Consider the following 13,238-nt stretch of genomic DNA (forward strand, 5'->3'; position numbering starts at 1 on the left):
CCCTCTTTCTTCAAAGATGCTACTCACATTTCTGTGTCAGAAGAGGACAGAGGGCATACACAGGCAGAGACTATTTTGGCAGCCATTGAGGTGGTAACAAATGCTCTCTGATTAACTGCAGCTTTCCTGCTTATTATTCCTAAGTAATTACTAGACTTTGAAGATTTAATCCAGAGAGAGGTTCCTAATTTAGTTACATTTTAAAGTCTACCTAATGATAGATCCTTTTTCATAAATGACAGTGTTTGTCTAATGTTAAGCTTCACAACTTGGTCCTTGCAAAGCAGGCTAAAGGGGAAATTTGTCATGAATTTAGATTTTACCCATGACATGATTCATATTCAGACTCAAACAGTGGTGAAGTGTTGGCTGCTCTCCCCATGGAGTCAGTCAACAATTATCTTAGTGCAATGGGGCTTTAATTGTAGCCACAAGAAGTAATGAAGAGATTATTTTCAACCATGGCTAAGTAAATGGTCTGTGGACAAAAAAAAAAAAAGCCCTGGAGTTTTTTGTTCCCCCTTCCCCAGCCCATCTAAAATACATGTGACTTTGACTGGCATTTTTAAATGCTTTATTATTTTATTATGCTCTTTTTATGTAAGCAGTGCTGTCCACAGGCATTTGCTGAGTGGGTAAACAAAGAGATAAAATCATTAAAAACAATTAAAAATGTCTATTTTTATTTAAATTAAAGGCAATCTTGACTCCAATTAATTCTTCTTAGGACCTAATCCTGCAAAAAAAAACACCTTGTTTTCTCCACCTGCTTTCTCTCCTTCCCTCAGACACTGAGTCACTACACAATTTAAGTGCTTATCATTTTATGTACATGTTATCCATAAAAACCAGACAACAGAACTATAGTACAAGTAAAAGATACTTTAACACAAAGGTTTGCTGATAGGAGAAGCTGATGTCAGCTGTAACACTCTACAGCAACCGGACAGTTGGATGTTTATTGGAAGTAACTGGGCAGGGAAAATACTGTCTAGGTAGAAGCAGGACAAGTGTTTAGCTGTTCCATGATCAGGCATCTGCTCATGTTGCTGAAGTAGAAACCTGTCTGTTCAACACTGACTCTCAGATGAAATGGCATAAGAACCACACTTTTAGAGGTGCAGCAAAGTTTGACAGTGCTAGTCCCTTCCTAACATGCCTGGAAAGTGTATTTCTAGACCTGAGAATCACAGCTGCTCTAAAGATCAATTTAATTCAATACAGCCAGAAGTTTATTTTATTTTATTTTATTTTATTTTATTTTATTTTATTTTATTTTATTTTATTTTATTTTTAAATTGGAGTTTTAATAAATTGTTTAGACTTCTGCTTTGGAAAATGATACTGCAAAAGATGTAGGAATAATGTCTTTGGCAACACTGACCATTTTTTTAAAGTCATTGTTATGGAAGAGTTTTGCTCTTTTGAAAGAGAACTAACTTTAAATTGCATATATTGTGTTTTCTGGATGGACACAACATTGTCCTGAACTCTGAAGCTTTTCCAGGTGGTATGAGAAAAATAATGCTAAGTTTATATACAGAGCCAGTTGCTCCAATGGGCTCCAACTAACTCCAGCAAGGTAGTGCTCTTCTGCTGACCCCTTCACATCACTCTTCTTCAGCCCATTCCTCCACTCTGGCTAATATGGAGAGAATTAGTTCTGTATTAGAATAGAATAGAATAAACCAGGCTGGAAGAGACCTTCAAGATCATCGAGTCCAACCCATCATCCCACACCATCTAATCAACTAAACTATGCAACCAAGCACCCTATCAAGTCTCCTCCTAAACCTCCTCAAGTGATGGCGACTCCACCACCTCCCCAGGCAGCCCATTCCAACGGGCAATCACTCTCTCCATGAAGAACTTCTTCCTAACATCCATCCTAAACCTCCCCTGGCACAGCTTGAGACTGTGTCCTCTTGTTCTGGCGCTGGTTGCCTGGAAGAAGAGACCAACCCCTGCTTGTCTACAACCTCCCTTGAGGTGGTAGTAGACAGCAATAAGGTCTCCTCTGAGCCTCCTCTTCTCCAGGCTAAGTAACCCCAGCGCCTTCAGCCTCGCCTCATAGGGCTTGTGCTTCAAACCCCTCACCAGCTTTGTTGTCTCTAACACTCCAGTATTTTGATTTGCTAGAAAAATATGGACATGGTGGATTTAATTACTCTGAATTGTCTCTTTGAGCCTAACCCTCTGACTTCCATATGTTAAGTAAGTTAGGTTTAAAATATAAACTTCATGTTTTAGCTTGGTTGTCCCCAGTAAGAAAAAAACTAATGCATGAAGTCACAGAATCACCAAGGTTGGAAGAAACCTCAAAGACCATCAAGTCTAACCTGTCACCACAGACCTCATGACTAAACCATGGCACCAAGTGCCACGTTCAATGCCCTCTTGAACCCCTCCAGGGATGTATTCTCTACCAATCCAAAGCTGTTATTTCAGTGTATTGCCTCAGTATACTCCACTAAAAGTTATAGTGTCAAAAATAATTTGGCAAAGTGAACAGTAGAGCCACATGAAACATTCTCAGGCTCAAGCTTTAAAACACAGATGAGGTGAATTTCAAATCAATGTTTTCCATACAGAAGGAATTAAGGATTAAAGGAGGAACATACCTTAAAAATAACATTGATGTTTCCACTTGGAGCATTTGCACTGATGAAGGAGATTTTCAATGGAAAAGCATTGGATGTAAAATATGAACATGACTTCAGGAGAAAAAAAGAGAGAGATAATAATGGTGACACATAAAGAAGACATCAGGGTAATACAATACCTCCTAAAAAAGTACCATCTTTTGATACTGCTCAGTTGCACTAATAAAAAATATAAGTTGGTAATCATAACATCAGTAAATAACATTGATATTATTGACTGCTTAATTGGCTCAGGAACCTGAGAAATTGTTTTTCTCAGAGAATTTGCTTCACTCAATATTGGGATTATAGGAATGGTTAATATTTTCTGTACTAACTGTTTTTCATTTTCACTCAGGCCTATTAACATTAAACTTTGTCTGGGACTGAGTGAATAAAGTACCTAAGACTGATCTAATGAGAATCTGTAAAGCATCTGAAAGCCTTTGGTCCTATTATTTTCTGAAATAACAATTTGTCCAGTCATACAACCTTTATGGAAGCAAAGAACCTGCTAATTTCTGTGGTGACCTCACTGTCTGAGGATACAGGAAACTCTGAAAAATCATAATCTCTTTCAGTGGGATTTATCTTAATTAAACATATACTCTGACTTCTCATTCCCTACTGCTCCTTTCACCTAAAGACCTCAAAGGGCTTCAAAAAGCATTAATGAGCCAAGGACTGTGTGAGTTAGGGTGGTATTACAATCATCATTAAAAAAGCAGGGAGAGGGTGGAACCCACCATAAAAACAACAGAAAAGTAATAGCCTGGTTTATAGAAATAATGAATGCCTCACAGGAGCTACTGCTGTCCTTAATGGGTGGAGTGCAATGGAGGGTAATTTGAAGAAAAACCCCTGTGAGGCACAGCTGCCTCATACTTTTCATCTGAACATCTCGAATCATGGCACAAGCATGCAAATATCATGTTAGTCACATCATACCTCTGCAACATACAATAGCTATTATTCATCATGAAATCCTGGCCCCCTATGGATTTTCTTCAATTTAAATGTCTCAGTAAGTGCTTGAAAGGTTACTGTGAGATAATACACTACTGATAGAGCTGGGAGCAGTGCTTGCTACTGGTAAAATCAATAGATGACAGCAAACCAAATTATATTTAGGCAATTATAAGCACTTTAAAATTCTAATTTGCATGATTAAAGTGACATAGAGTTCAATCAAGAAGCTGCATGTATAATGGCCTATAATGATATAATAAAACAAAACAAAATATCTCCCTTCAAATACTTATAACAAAAAAATCTCTGTATTTGTCCAGCCAAGCTGGTGTATTATAAATAGCATGACTGTATAGTGAGATACCTTCCCATTAGTCATTATTTTCCAAAGGCCTGAAAGCAGTGAAAGCATCAGGCTTCAAATTCTTCTGACTTAATACACAACTGGCCCAAGCCTGTAGGGTGCTGAAGACCTCTTTTCTCACAGAGATCAAGGCTGAATAGCAATTACTTGGAGAATCACAGGTCAAAGGCAATTGAAGGGATCAGCACCTCTTAGAATCAGGTCCACTGTGGATAATGAGCCAGAGAACAAAAACAGAGCACAAACTGCTGTTAATTAGACAGCTATAACTAGTAAGATATATGGGTGTTCAGGATTGTTTTCTCTTGATGCTGAGTATCTTTTCCTTCTCCAGAGATGTAATTTCTTATTCCTAACATAATAATGTTTATGAAAACATTTCTAAACAATGGATAACTGAGTCAGTACTGTGGTCAAAGCAAACTCAAGTAATGCTAAAGAGCATGGTAGTTTCCTTTATTCTTCAGGAATTCTTAATAGGGGTCATAGACACAGGTAAGTTACTGTGAATATTTAATATTTTGACAATTCTCAATTATGTTGCTAGTGTCACCTCTGCAAAAAGAGAGCTAGCTCTAGACCTTTAGCTGCTCCCACACATGACAAGAAAGAGCCTTAGATGAGAAAAAAAACCTGCCACCAAGAGCTACTAGGCAGGATGGTAACCACATTTCAGCTGCAAGGAAGCCAGGTGCCCTTGCCAACTCTACCATCATGGCAAGGAAACTAGATGGGGGCAAGCTGCTGAAAGGTCTGCTGCCAGTGCTGTGTAAGGCAAGACATGCATGCAACACACTTCACCTCTGCATGACTCCCAATTTAAATGGAATTTGGCTAGAGGTCAGTTTAGCAGATAACTTGTGCTTAGTGTCGGTAAGATTATTTCCCTGTCAATGCAGTCACTAACTCCCTCTCCCCTTTTATACTACAGTAAAACAAAATCAAATCATAGAATCATAGAACTGTTAGGCTTGGACAAATAAAGAAAGAAGAGAAAGGAAAAGAGAAAGGAAAAGCGAAAGGAAAAGAGAAAGGAAGAGAGAAAGGAAAAGAGAAAGGAAGAGAGAAAGGAAAAGAGAAAGGAAAAGAGAAAGGAGAAAGGAAAAGAGAAAGGAAAAGAGAAAGGAAAAGAGAAAGGAAAATAAAAATTAAAAAAGCAAACAAGAAGTAAAATAAAACAAAGCAAAACAAAATCAAACTAAACCCACAATCCCATGCATGATCTAGACTTACATCTGCCTCTATGCCTTGGACAACAAGTGCAGGATTCAGGGGAAGCCGACAAACTTTTATCTCCTGGAAGAGCTGCTGAAGTCTGTTGAGTTCCACCTTTAACACCTCCTGTAACATGTGAATTGTTATGGCAACATGAAAACATAACAGCAGCTTATAAGCTTCTGACTGTCTTTCTGTCCTTTAAATAAGCAGTACAGTTTCCAGAGCTGGTACCATCCATGTAACCTTATAACAACTAATGAGGTCACAAGGAGGTGCAGTTATTAAAAATAAGAACAGTGATTTTGCTTTACACTCATGCTTTTGCTGCCTAGATGTACTGCCAGTTCATGCTGTCACAGAGGTTGAGATTCAGTACTTTATGGGCTGATTAGCCTTGCACCTGCTATGCTGCATCTTGCATCTTTTTTTTCTGTCTTGCGGGAGAATTTCTCAATTCGTTGTTGCTTGTTGCCTTAACAGTGTGATTTCGCTCACCCAACTGGAGGTGTGCTAACAGTAAGGTTTGGGAGTTTCTCAGTATCTGCAGCCTTGAGATTAATCTCTGAAATCTGAATTATGCAGCAGTAATGTATAATGCATCACTACTATTTCTTTTTCTTTACACATATTTTTCTCTTTGCAAATATTTTTGTCTTTTCACTCCCATGTTTGCTTTGCTGCTCTCAGTAGCAACACTGAGAGTTTTCTGAAAGATCATTTGAAAATCTTTGCATCCTTAACAAGGCAAAAAGAATTCATGATAACTTTCATAATACCCAGCAGTGGCAGCTATACTTTGCTTTGGATTTCTGGTCTGTCTTGCTGAGATCTCAGCAGGAAGTAGTTTTACACATCAAGTAAGTAATAACAGCCCTCTTGGAAAATTAAGAGTTTTGAATTGGAAATATACTGACTCAGTATAAAAGCTAGACTCACTGGAGGAGATGACTGCAAGCTTCTATGGCCAGGCATGCATCTCTGCAGACAAGTGTGCAGTATTAATTACTAAATGCTGTATTTGAGTTCCACTCTGCTTGGCTTTGTTAAGAAATGAAACATTCAATGTGTCAAGGACGACTCTTAGCACAATTTTCAAGACTTGCTGCAACTCTACAGGAGCCAAATATTTTGGGATGGGGCATGGAATATGAGCACTCCCTCTCTGTTATATCAATTTTGTTGCCATTATTTCTGACCAATGCCAAGTCTGGTTGAGAAACCATTGATGAAGGAGTTCAAATGGCTTAAAAGATATACTGACCTCAAGAGTAACAGTTTTGACAGCTTTCCCATTACATACATATATTTACTTGTTCTCAGAGCAGGACAGAATTGTTACCATTCTAGTCAAATCTTGGGTTGATTTATGTAAAGGGCTTTATGAGAAAGAGGTATCACCTTAGGAAAAATAAAGTTACCTGAAATAACCTACGTGGAAGGGAAGGTATTTGTTAACAAACCTTTCTTTTTGGGTCACTGGCAGCTTTTACATTTTTGGCAATGTCTTCAAGAATTCTGATCAGTTTCTCCTCCTTAGAAAACTCGTTGTTCAGGGCTTTTCCAGCACAGAATCGGAGAGCAGCCAGTATTTTCTGATACCAGATCCTGAAATGAACTTCATTCTGTGCATTCTTCAACAGCCTGAAGGAAGGAGTGGAAAAAACACCTATGTATCTAACCCTGGGTTTTATTTTATAGAACTTCTAGCAGGAACAATAAATGGACTCCAGACTAATCTGTATTTGGTGACTTTGGCCAGCAGAGAACGAAAAAGAAGTGTTGTGTTTGTTTTTCATTTGTTGGCAGCACCCAAGTCCTATTTATTAACTAATGAGGTTTTGAGTGTGTTCAATCAATAGGAACCCTCCATGACTTATTGTCATGCATAGTGCAGCGCCTGAATTGCTTCTTAGCGCTGCAAGAACAATTTACAAAAATGAAAATAAGTTGCATTTTTTACATCCAGTTCTGAATATGCATCCATAAATCTAGTCCTTTATTTTTTAGCTCCTGTCAGTATGCTCACACCACCAAGCACATCTTTCAGCTCGGAGATACACTGAAAGACCATTTTAGTATCAGATGTCTCATCAGTTCTAGAAACTTCCACAATTTTAATTTGAGAAGATGTTTCTGAAATCTGTTATACTGCTTAAAAGAGTGAAATGAGCCCACTTTATTCCTTTCCTCACTGCTAAGGGGAAAACTCAACTCACTTCTGCTGAAGTCTGTAAGTGCTTTGGAATGGGAATTATTACCAACATAAAGGGCAGGAATAAAACAAAACAAAACAAAACAAAAAAAAAAATATATATATTTAATGTTCATCATGCAGTCTTCTCTAATTACTCATTCCTTTGTGCCAGGAAAGCTGTGGAGTTCAGGGTATTTTTTTGGTTAATTGAATTGATCACTGGGAATTTCTTTTCCTTATGTAGGGCAGAGGTTTTGTACACATTTGATTAACTTTTGTAAATGCAGATGGAATAACCAGCTTTATATTGCTACTAATATCCTGCTCATCACCTGGGATTTTCCTTTGCCTGAAGGGCTGATGAACTTTTGTCTGAACTTTCCTGCTCACAATTTCACCCTTAAGAATATCTCAAACCTTATAAATGTCTGAATCTTAATGCAGTTTCCTTAACTAATGAGGTTAGTTCCACAAATGATGTTAGTTTTCACAGGACAGAAATTCAAGAAGCTGTTGACTTTCAAAGCACATCACATATGAATATTGTTACAGTGTGCTCCAAACCCCCCTTTCCCCATCTCCATCAGCAGAGGTTTGAATGGGGAAAGACAAAGGTGTGAAATTGCCTTCCAAGGTGCGAAATTGCTTAGGGACAGGTAATTAGTGCCCATTCTTCCCGCCAGGGTGGAAGTCTGCTAGGTTTGGGAACTATGATTAAATGAGGTGCTTCATGCATGTTATACATTGGCCTTGAACACATTGTCTAGAAATGCCTTAAACAGAGTGACCAGAAAGTGATCAGGGCTCTCGCCATCATCTCACTCCTACTCTGACTCCTGCTCGCTCGCTCGCTCATCTTGCTCGCTCCACTTGGACCTGGCTTCTCCACAGACCATGCCTGCTGTGGAGTGACCCCGCCTGCCGTGAAACATGTGGCTTGCTTGCAGTGCTGCTCACAAGTTTTGCATCATAGCAGCCGTGTCTACGGACACTAATTCTGGTGGGTCCTTTTCCTTTCGATCGTGCTGCATAATCCACAAATTGGACAAGCCCTATGAGGAGAGGCTGAGGGAGATCGGGTTGCTTAGCCTGGAGAAGAGGAAACCTTATTTCTGTCTACAACTACCTCAAGGGAGGTTGTAGACAGGTGGTGGTTGGCATCATCTCCCAGGCAACCAGTACCAGAACAAGAGGACATAGTCTCAAACTGTGCCAGGGGAGGTTTAGACTGGAAGTTAGGAAGAAATTCTTCACGGAAAGAGTGATTAGACGTTGGAATGTGCTGCTCAGGGAGGTAGCGGAGTCACCATCACTGGAGGTGTTCAGGAAGAGACTGGATGAGGCACTTGGTGCCATGGTTTAGTTGCTTAGATGGTGTTGGGAGATAGGCTGGACCCGATGATCTTGAAGGTCTTTTCCAACCTGGTTAATTCCATTCCATTCCATTCCATTCCATTCCATTCCATTCCATTCCATTCCATTCCATTCCATTCCATTCCATTCCATTCCAACTGTAGTTCCTGGAGCCTGCCACTGATGAGAGACCTAGGGACCGATGCCAAATTCCTGCTCTATCCTCATGAATACAACCTGGAGTTCTCTTTGGCTTTCCCAGGGTTCCTGGATTGCCACTGATTATAAGTGGGGTAAAGCTATTTTGTGGCTTAGCCTTCTCCATTTTCTGAATTCTCTAAATTGTACTAAAGTTGCCCATAAGTAGAATTTGTCACCGAATAGAACCTGTAAATAATGCTTTTTATGCCTAATTTGGGGGTGGGGTTTTCAGGAAAATAGAGATAACTAGACTTTTATAATTCCCTCCTCCTTAATTCAGCCCCTACCAAATCAAATATTCCACATAAAAAAAGCAAAAACAAGATATATTTTGGTCTCTTCTCCCAGGCAACCAGCACCAGAACAAGAGGACATAGTCTCAAGATGCACCAGGGGAGGTTTAGGCTGGATGGTAGGAAGAAGTTCTGCATAGAAAGAGTTATTATCCATTGGAATGGGCTCCCCAGGGAGGTGTGGAGTCACCATCACTGGAGGTGTTTAGGAAGAGACTTGCTGGGGTGCTTGGTGTCATGGTTTAGTTGATTAGATAGTGTTGGATGATAAGTTGGACTTGATGATCTCAAAGCTCTCTTCCAACCTGGTCTATTCTATTCTATTCTATTCTATTCTATTCTATTCTATTCTATTCTATTCTATTCTATTCTATTCTATTCTATTCTATCAAACATTAATATTTAAAGGTAAAAAAAACATAATACCTATAGACAATTCAATCCTCCAAATCATATATAAAGCATTACAATATTGCTACCACAGCCTCTGCTTTTTTGGTGATGAGGGATTCTTGTCACCTTTTATATGACAATGATTCTTCTAGGTCTTCTTTTCCTGTATAATTCATTGTAGAATAATTTGGTCTCTGAAAAGCCTTTCCAGTTAATACAAACCCTCTCAATATCTAAGGGCTTATAAGTATTGAAAAATCTTAAAAGAAAGTGTAGTGTTTCTATCAGAAATTACTAGACATGAAAGGGAAGAGATATGAGAAGTTTAGCATAAGCACTCTTTGGAGGAGATTAAAATGACATTTCTTTCTGTAAACTAGGAGAAACAAATAATTACTTTTTGGATCTGAAAAAAAAATATGAGTTGCCATTGTAGTGCATGGTGGAATGAGAACTGCACCACCTAAAGACAGTTGTATTCTTACCCTGAACCCTACATAAGAGGAGGCTCAGAGGAGACCTTATTGCTGTCTACAACTACCTGAAAGGAGGTTGCAGACAGGTGGGGGTTGGTCTCTTCTCCCAGGCAATCTGTGACAGAACAAGAGGACACAGTCTAAAGCTGCACCAGGGGAGGTTTAGGCTGGATGTTAGGAAGAAGTTCTTCATAGAGTGATTGGCCATTGGAATGTGCTGCCCAGGGAGGTGGTGGAGTCATCATCACTGGAAGTGTTCAAGAGGGGACTGGATGAGGCATTTGGTGCCATGGTTTAGTTGATTAGATTGTGTTGGATGATAGGTTGGACTTGATGATCCCAAAGGTCTTTTCCAACCTGGTTACTTATATTCTATAAAACAAAGGTGGTTGAGAGCACATGCATGTATAGCAGTGGATAAGCTAATTCTTCCAAGACTTCAAGCAAAGTCCAAGATTACACAGGATGGGGTTAATTTGCTTAAATCTGGCTAGCTCTTCACATTTAAAATATCCTGCTAAATCCTATTTGGCTTCCAGCTGATATCTTGGAAGGCCATGGGCCTACCAGATACAATACATATTATTTACCTCTCCTGTGCAGATGCCTCAGATACCCAATGCTTCCTAAAAAGCCTGTGTTTAGGGTACTGAATCAGACTCTGCTGTGGCCACCTAGCTCAGTGGTAGGCAAATAAGATGATTTAAAACAAAACCATACACTGCCCACTTCAACAATAAGTCAGGCACAGGTTTGGTAATTATGTTTTAAACAAAAGCATTGCTGCCCAAACCATCACAAGGGCAGGAATTTTAGTCTACTGAAACAGCCCAATTCAGTCTCAGTCAAGCTAAACAGCTTATATTCCAAGTGAAATATAAAAGAATCTTTACTTCTGCTCTGCAAAGGGAATTGCAAGTGCACTTGAGAAAAGACAGCATCACTGTGATATCTATTTTGAACTGTTGGTGCAAAATCTTCTGCCTGCACTTGGGCTTGCATCGGAATAAACTCCTAAGCATCTAGACACATTCATTCACCTACTCCATTTTTAACAGTACATATTTAGATGACTTTCAGAGATCCTTTCCAAACCAGCCCATTCTATATTTAGGGAATCCAGAAAGGCTATCTTTTCATGTTGGAGATCTCCCTTTAATGCTCTCAGATATGTGGAACATTGAACTAAGTTTTATTTCCCCTCAAATGAAAGGCTTAGGATTTCACATACAGGAAGCAAAACAGTGAAACCAAAATGTCCTATTTCAAACAGAGCTAGTCCCTGCATAAGGCAGATCAACCCAGATAATCTGGTGGGTTTTTGTTATTCTTATGGCCAAGTGTTTGCAGAAAATAAGCTTATGTATGCATATGATAAAGATTTCTTTTCATCCTGGGAAAGGATTATGGACCAGACTCAGCTTTTGTGTAAGGTGTACATGAGAACAGAGAATGTATAGAGTCTGAGTCCTCTCATATGTATGTCTTGAACCCAGGCCATGAGGAAAGTTGATCTCACCAGCAAAATCAATTTCTATGCCAGCTGCAGCCCAGTGCACACTGTAGCCTGAACCCACATGGCAGCTCTTGGCAGTGCATGCTGCTTCCCAGCAACCCCATAAGGCACTGAGGGCTCTGCACTCAAAATGTGTCTAGTGACTGTGATGCAGGCACCACAGCTTCCCTCTGCCTGTCCACTGGGCTAGGTATATTTTTAAAAGCCCGTAGATCTTAATTTGTAAAAGGTTTTGGATTAAGTGGGTCTGAGTTCTATATCCATTTTATAAAAGCAGTCCCAAGGAGGATACAAAGGACAGCTTTTAATGTGATGACTCATTGTAGGCTTTGCTGGAATGTTTATTCAACGACTGAACAAATATGGTGAGGTAATTCTGTCTTCTCAGTTCCCTTACACACATATCTTCACAGCCACTGCAAGAACTCAGCAACTTGCGAGATTGCAGGATGGAGAAATGTTCAAGACACTAATGAAATTTTCAAGTTAGAACAGGATGCCTAGCTCTGATAGAGGAAGACAAAATGGGAATGATTTAAAACTCAAGGCTGCCAGTAAGGAAGTATGTGAAAGGTTGGGGGTTTTTTTCCTGACATTTTTCACAGGAATTTGAAAGACAGAACTCAATATAAATGCCTGGGTTTGTGCCAAGCCTAGGGAGAGGATCTTGCTCCTAACAACAGGGAGTTTTCCTCACTCTTCAGGGTTCTCTGATTTGGGACAAATGCTCTCATTTTCAGCAAGGCCAGGAGAATTCAGACACTGTCTCAAGGTCAGTTTTGTGAAACAGTACAAAGGAGCTGGAAATAGCAGGATGATTATTTGAAATTTAGCAATCAAGCAAACTAGACTGCCTCTGCTCAGGAGCAGTTAGAGGGTCCAAGTCAGATTCAGAGGTGCCCCCAGCTTTTGCAAGTGGCTGCATCTCTTCCTTTCTGCATGCACCCACTCTACATATGCATGGTGGCTCCAACCCCATTTTCTGGCACTCAGCTGCAGAAGTGTGTGTATATGTTTTCTGGGTTCAGAAACACAAGTGTGCAGGTGAGATTTTTGTCACAGGGCAGAAGTGAAGGTGGGACTGAATCAGGCTGAGTTGGCTGCTGGGTCAGAAAAGGAGAAACAGAGCTAAACCCAGCAGCCATGGAGAAAAGGGAAATTAAAACAAAAGAGAGGCATTAAAAAATAGGGAAAGGAATGAGATTGGATGGATTTTATTATCAAAACAGGTGAACAAGCCCCATTCTCCTTCTGTGGTGAGGGGTTAGAGGGAAGCTGGTGCTCTAAAGGCCTTGCAGCAGACACAGCTATCTTTGAGTTTGATTTGTCAGGTAAAGTGAAAGAAAAGTTGGTCAGACAATTCTGCTGCTTGAACATCCATTCCTCATCTCTTTTGGGGAGAGGAGCAGTGTGAACCAGAAAGCAATGCCTGCCAGGATGGGTTAGATTGCAGGTAGCCTCTTAAGCCATGTGGTAGCAAATGAAACTCAAGAAGAGACCAGGATCTTTAGTATCTCATTGCAAATTGTAACCCTTACCTGCTATGGAAAATCAAAGTACAGTTTGACTGGGTTATTTACATGTGGATTTAAGGTCAGCATGGTAACCCCAGCTAATTT

At 39.8% G+C, this 13,238-nt stretch overlaps 1 protein-coding gene across 1 annotated transcript in view; it reads right to left on the reverse strand.

The window, feature by feature from the left end:
* The window catches only part of PIK3C2G (phosphatidylinositol-4-phosphate 3-kinase catalytic subunit type 2 gamma), a 227,113-nt gene that overhangs the window by 95,488 nt on the left and 118,387 nt on the right, over positions 1-13,238 (reverse strand). The window contains exons 19-21 of the mRNA XM_054167841.1: positions 6,654-6,834; positions 5,209-5,316; positions 2,622-2,714 (exon numbers count right to left, since the gene is read on the reverse strand). Of these exons, the coding sequence (XP_054023816.1) occupies positions 2,622-2,714; positions 5,209-5,316; positions 6,654-6,834 (382 nt within the window). The remainder of the gene's footprint in view (positions 1-2,621; positions 2,715-5,208; positions 5,317-6,653; positions 6,835-13,238) is intronic.

This window comes from Dryobates pubescens, chromosome 15 (genome assembly GCF_014839835.1).
Source record: "Dryobates pubescens isolate bDryPub1 chromosome 15, bDryPub1.pri, whole genome shotgun sequence".
Taxonomy (NCBI): domain Eukaryota; kingdom Metazoa; phylum Chordata; class Aves; order Piciformes; family Picidae; genus Dryobates; species Dryobates pubescens.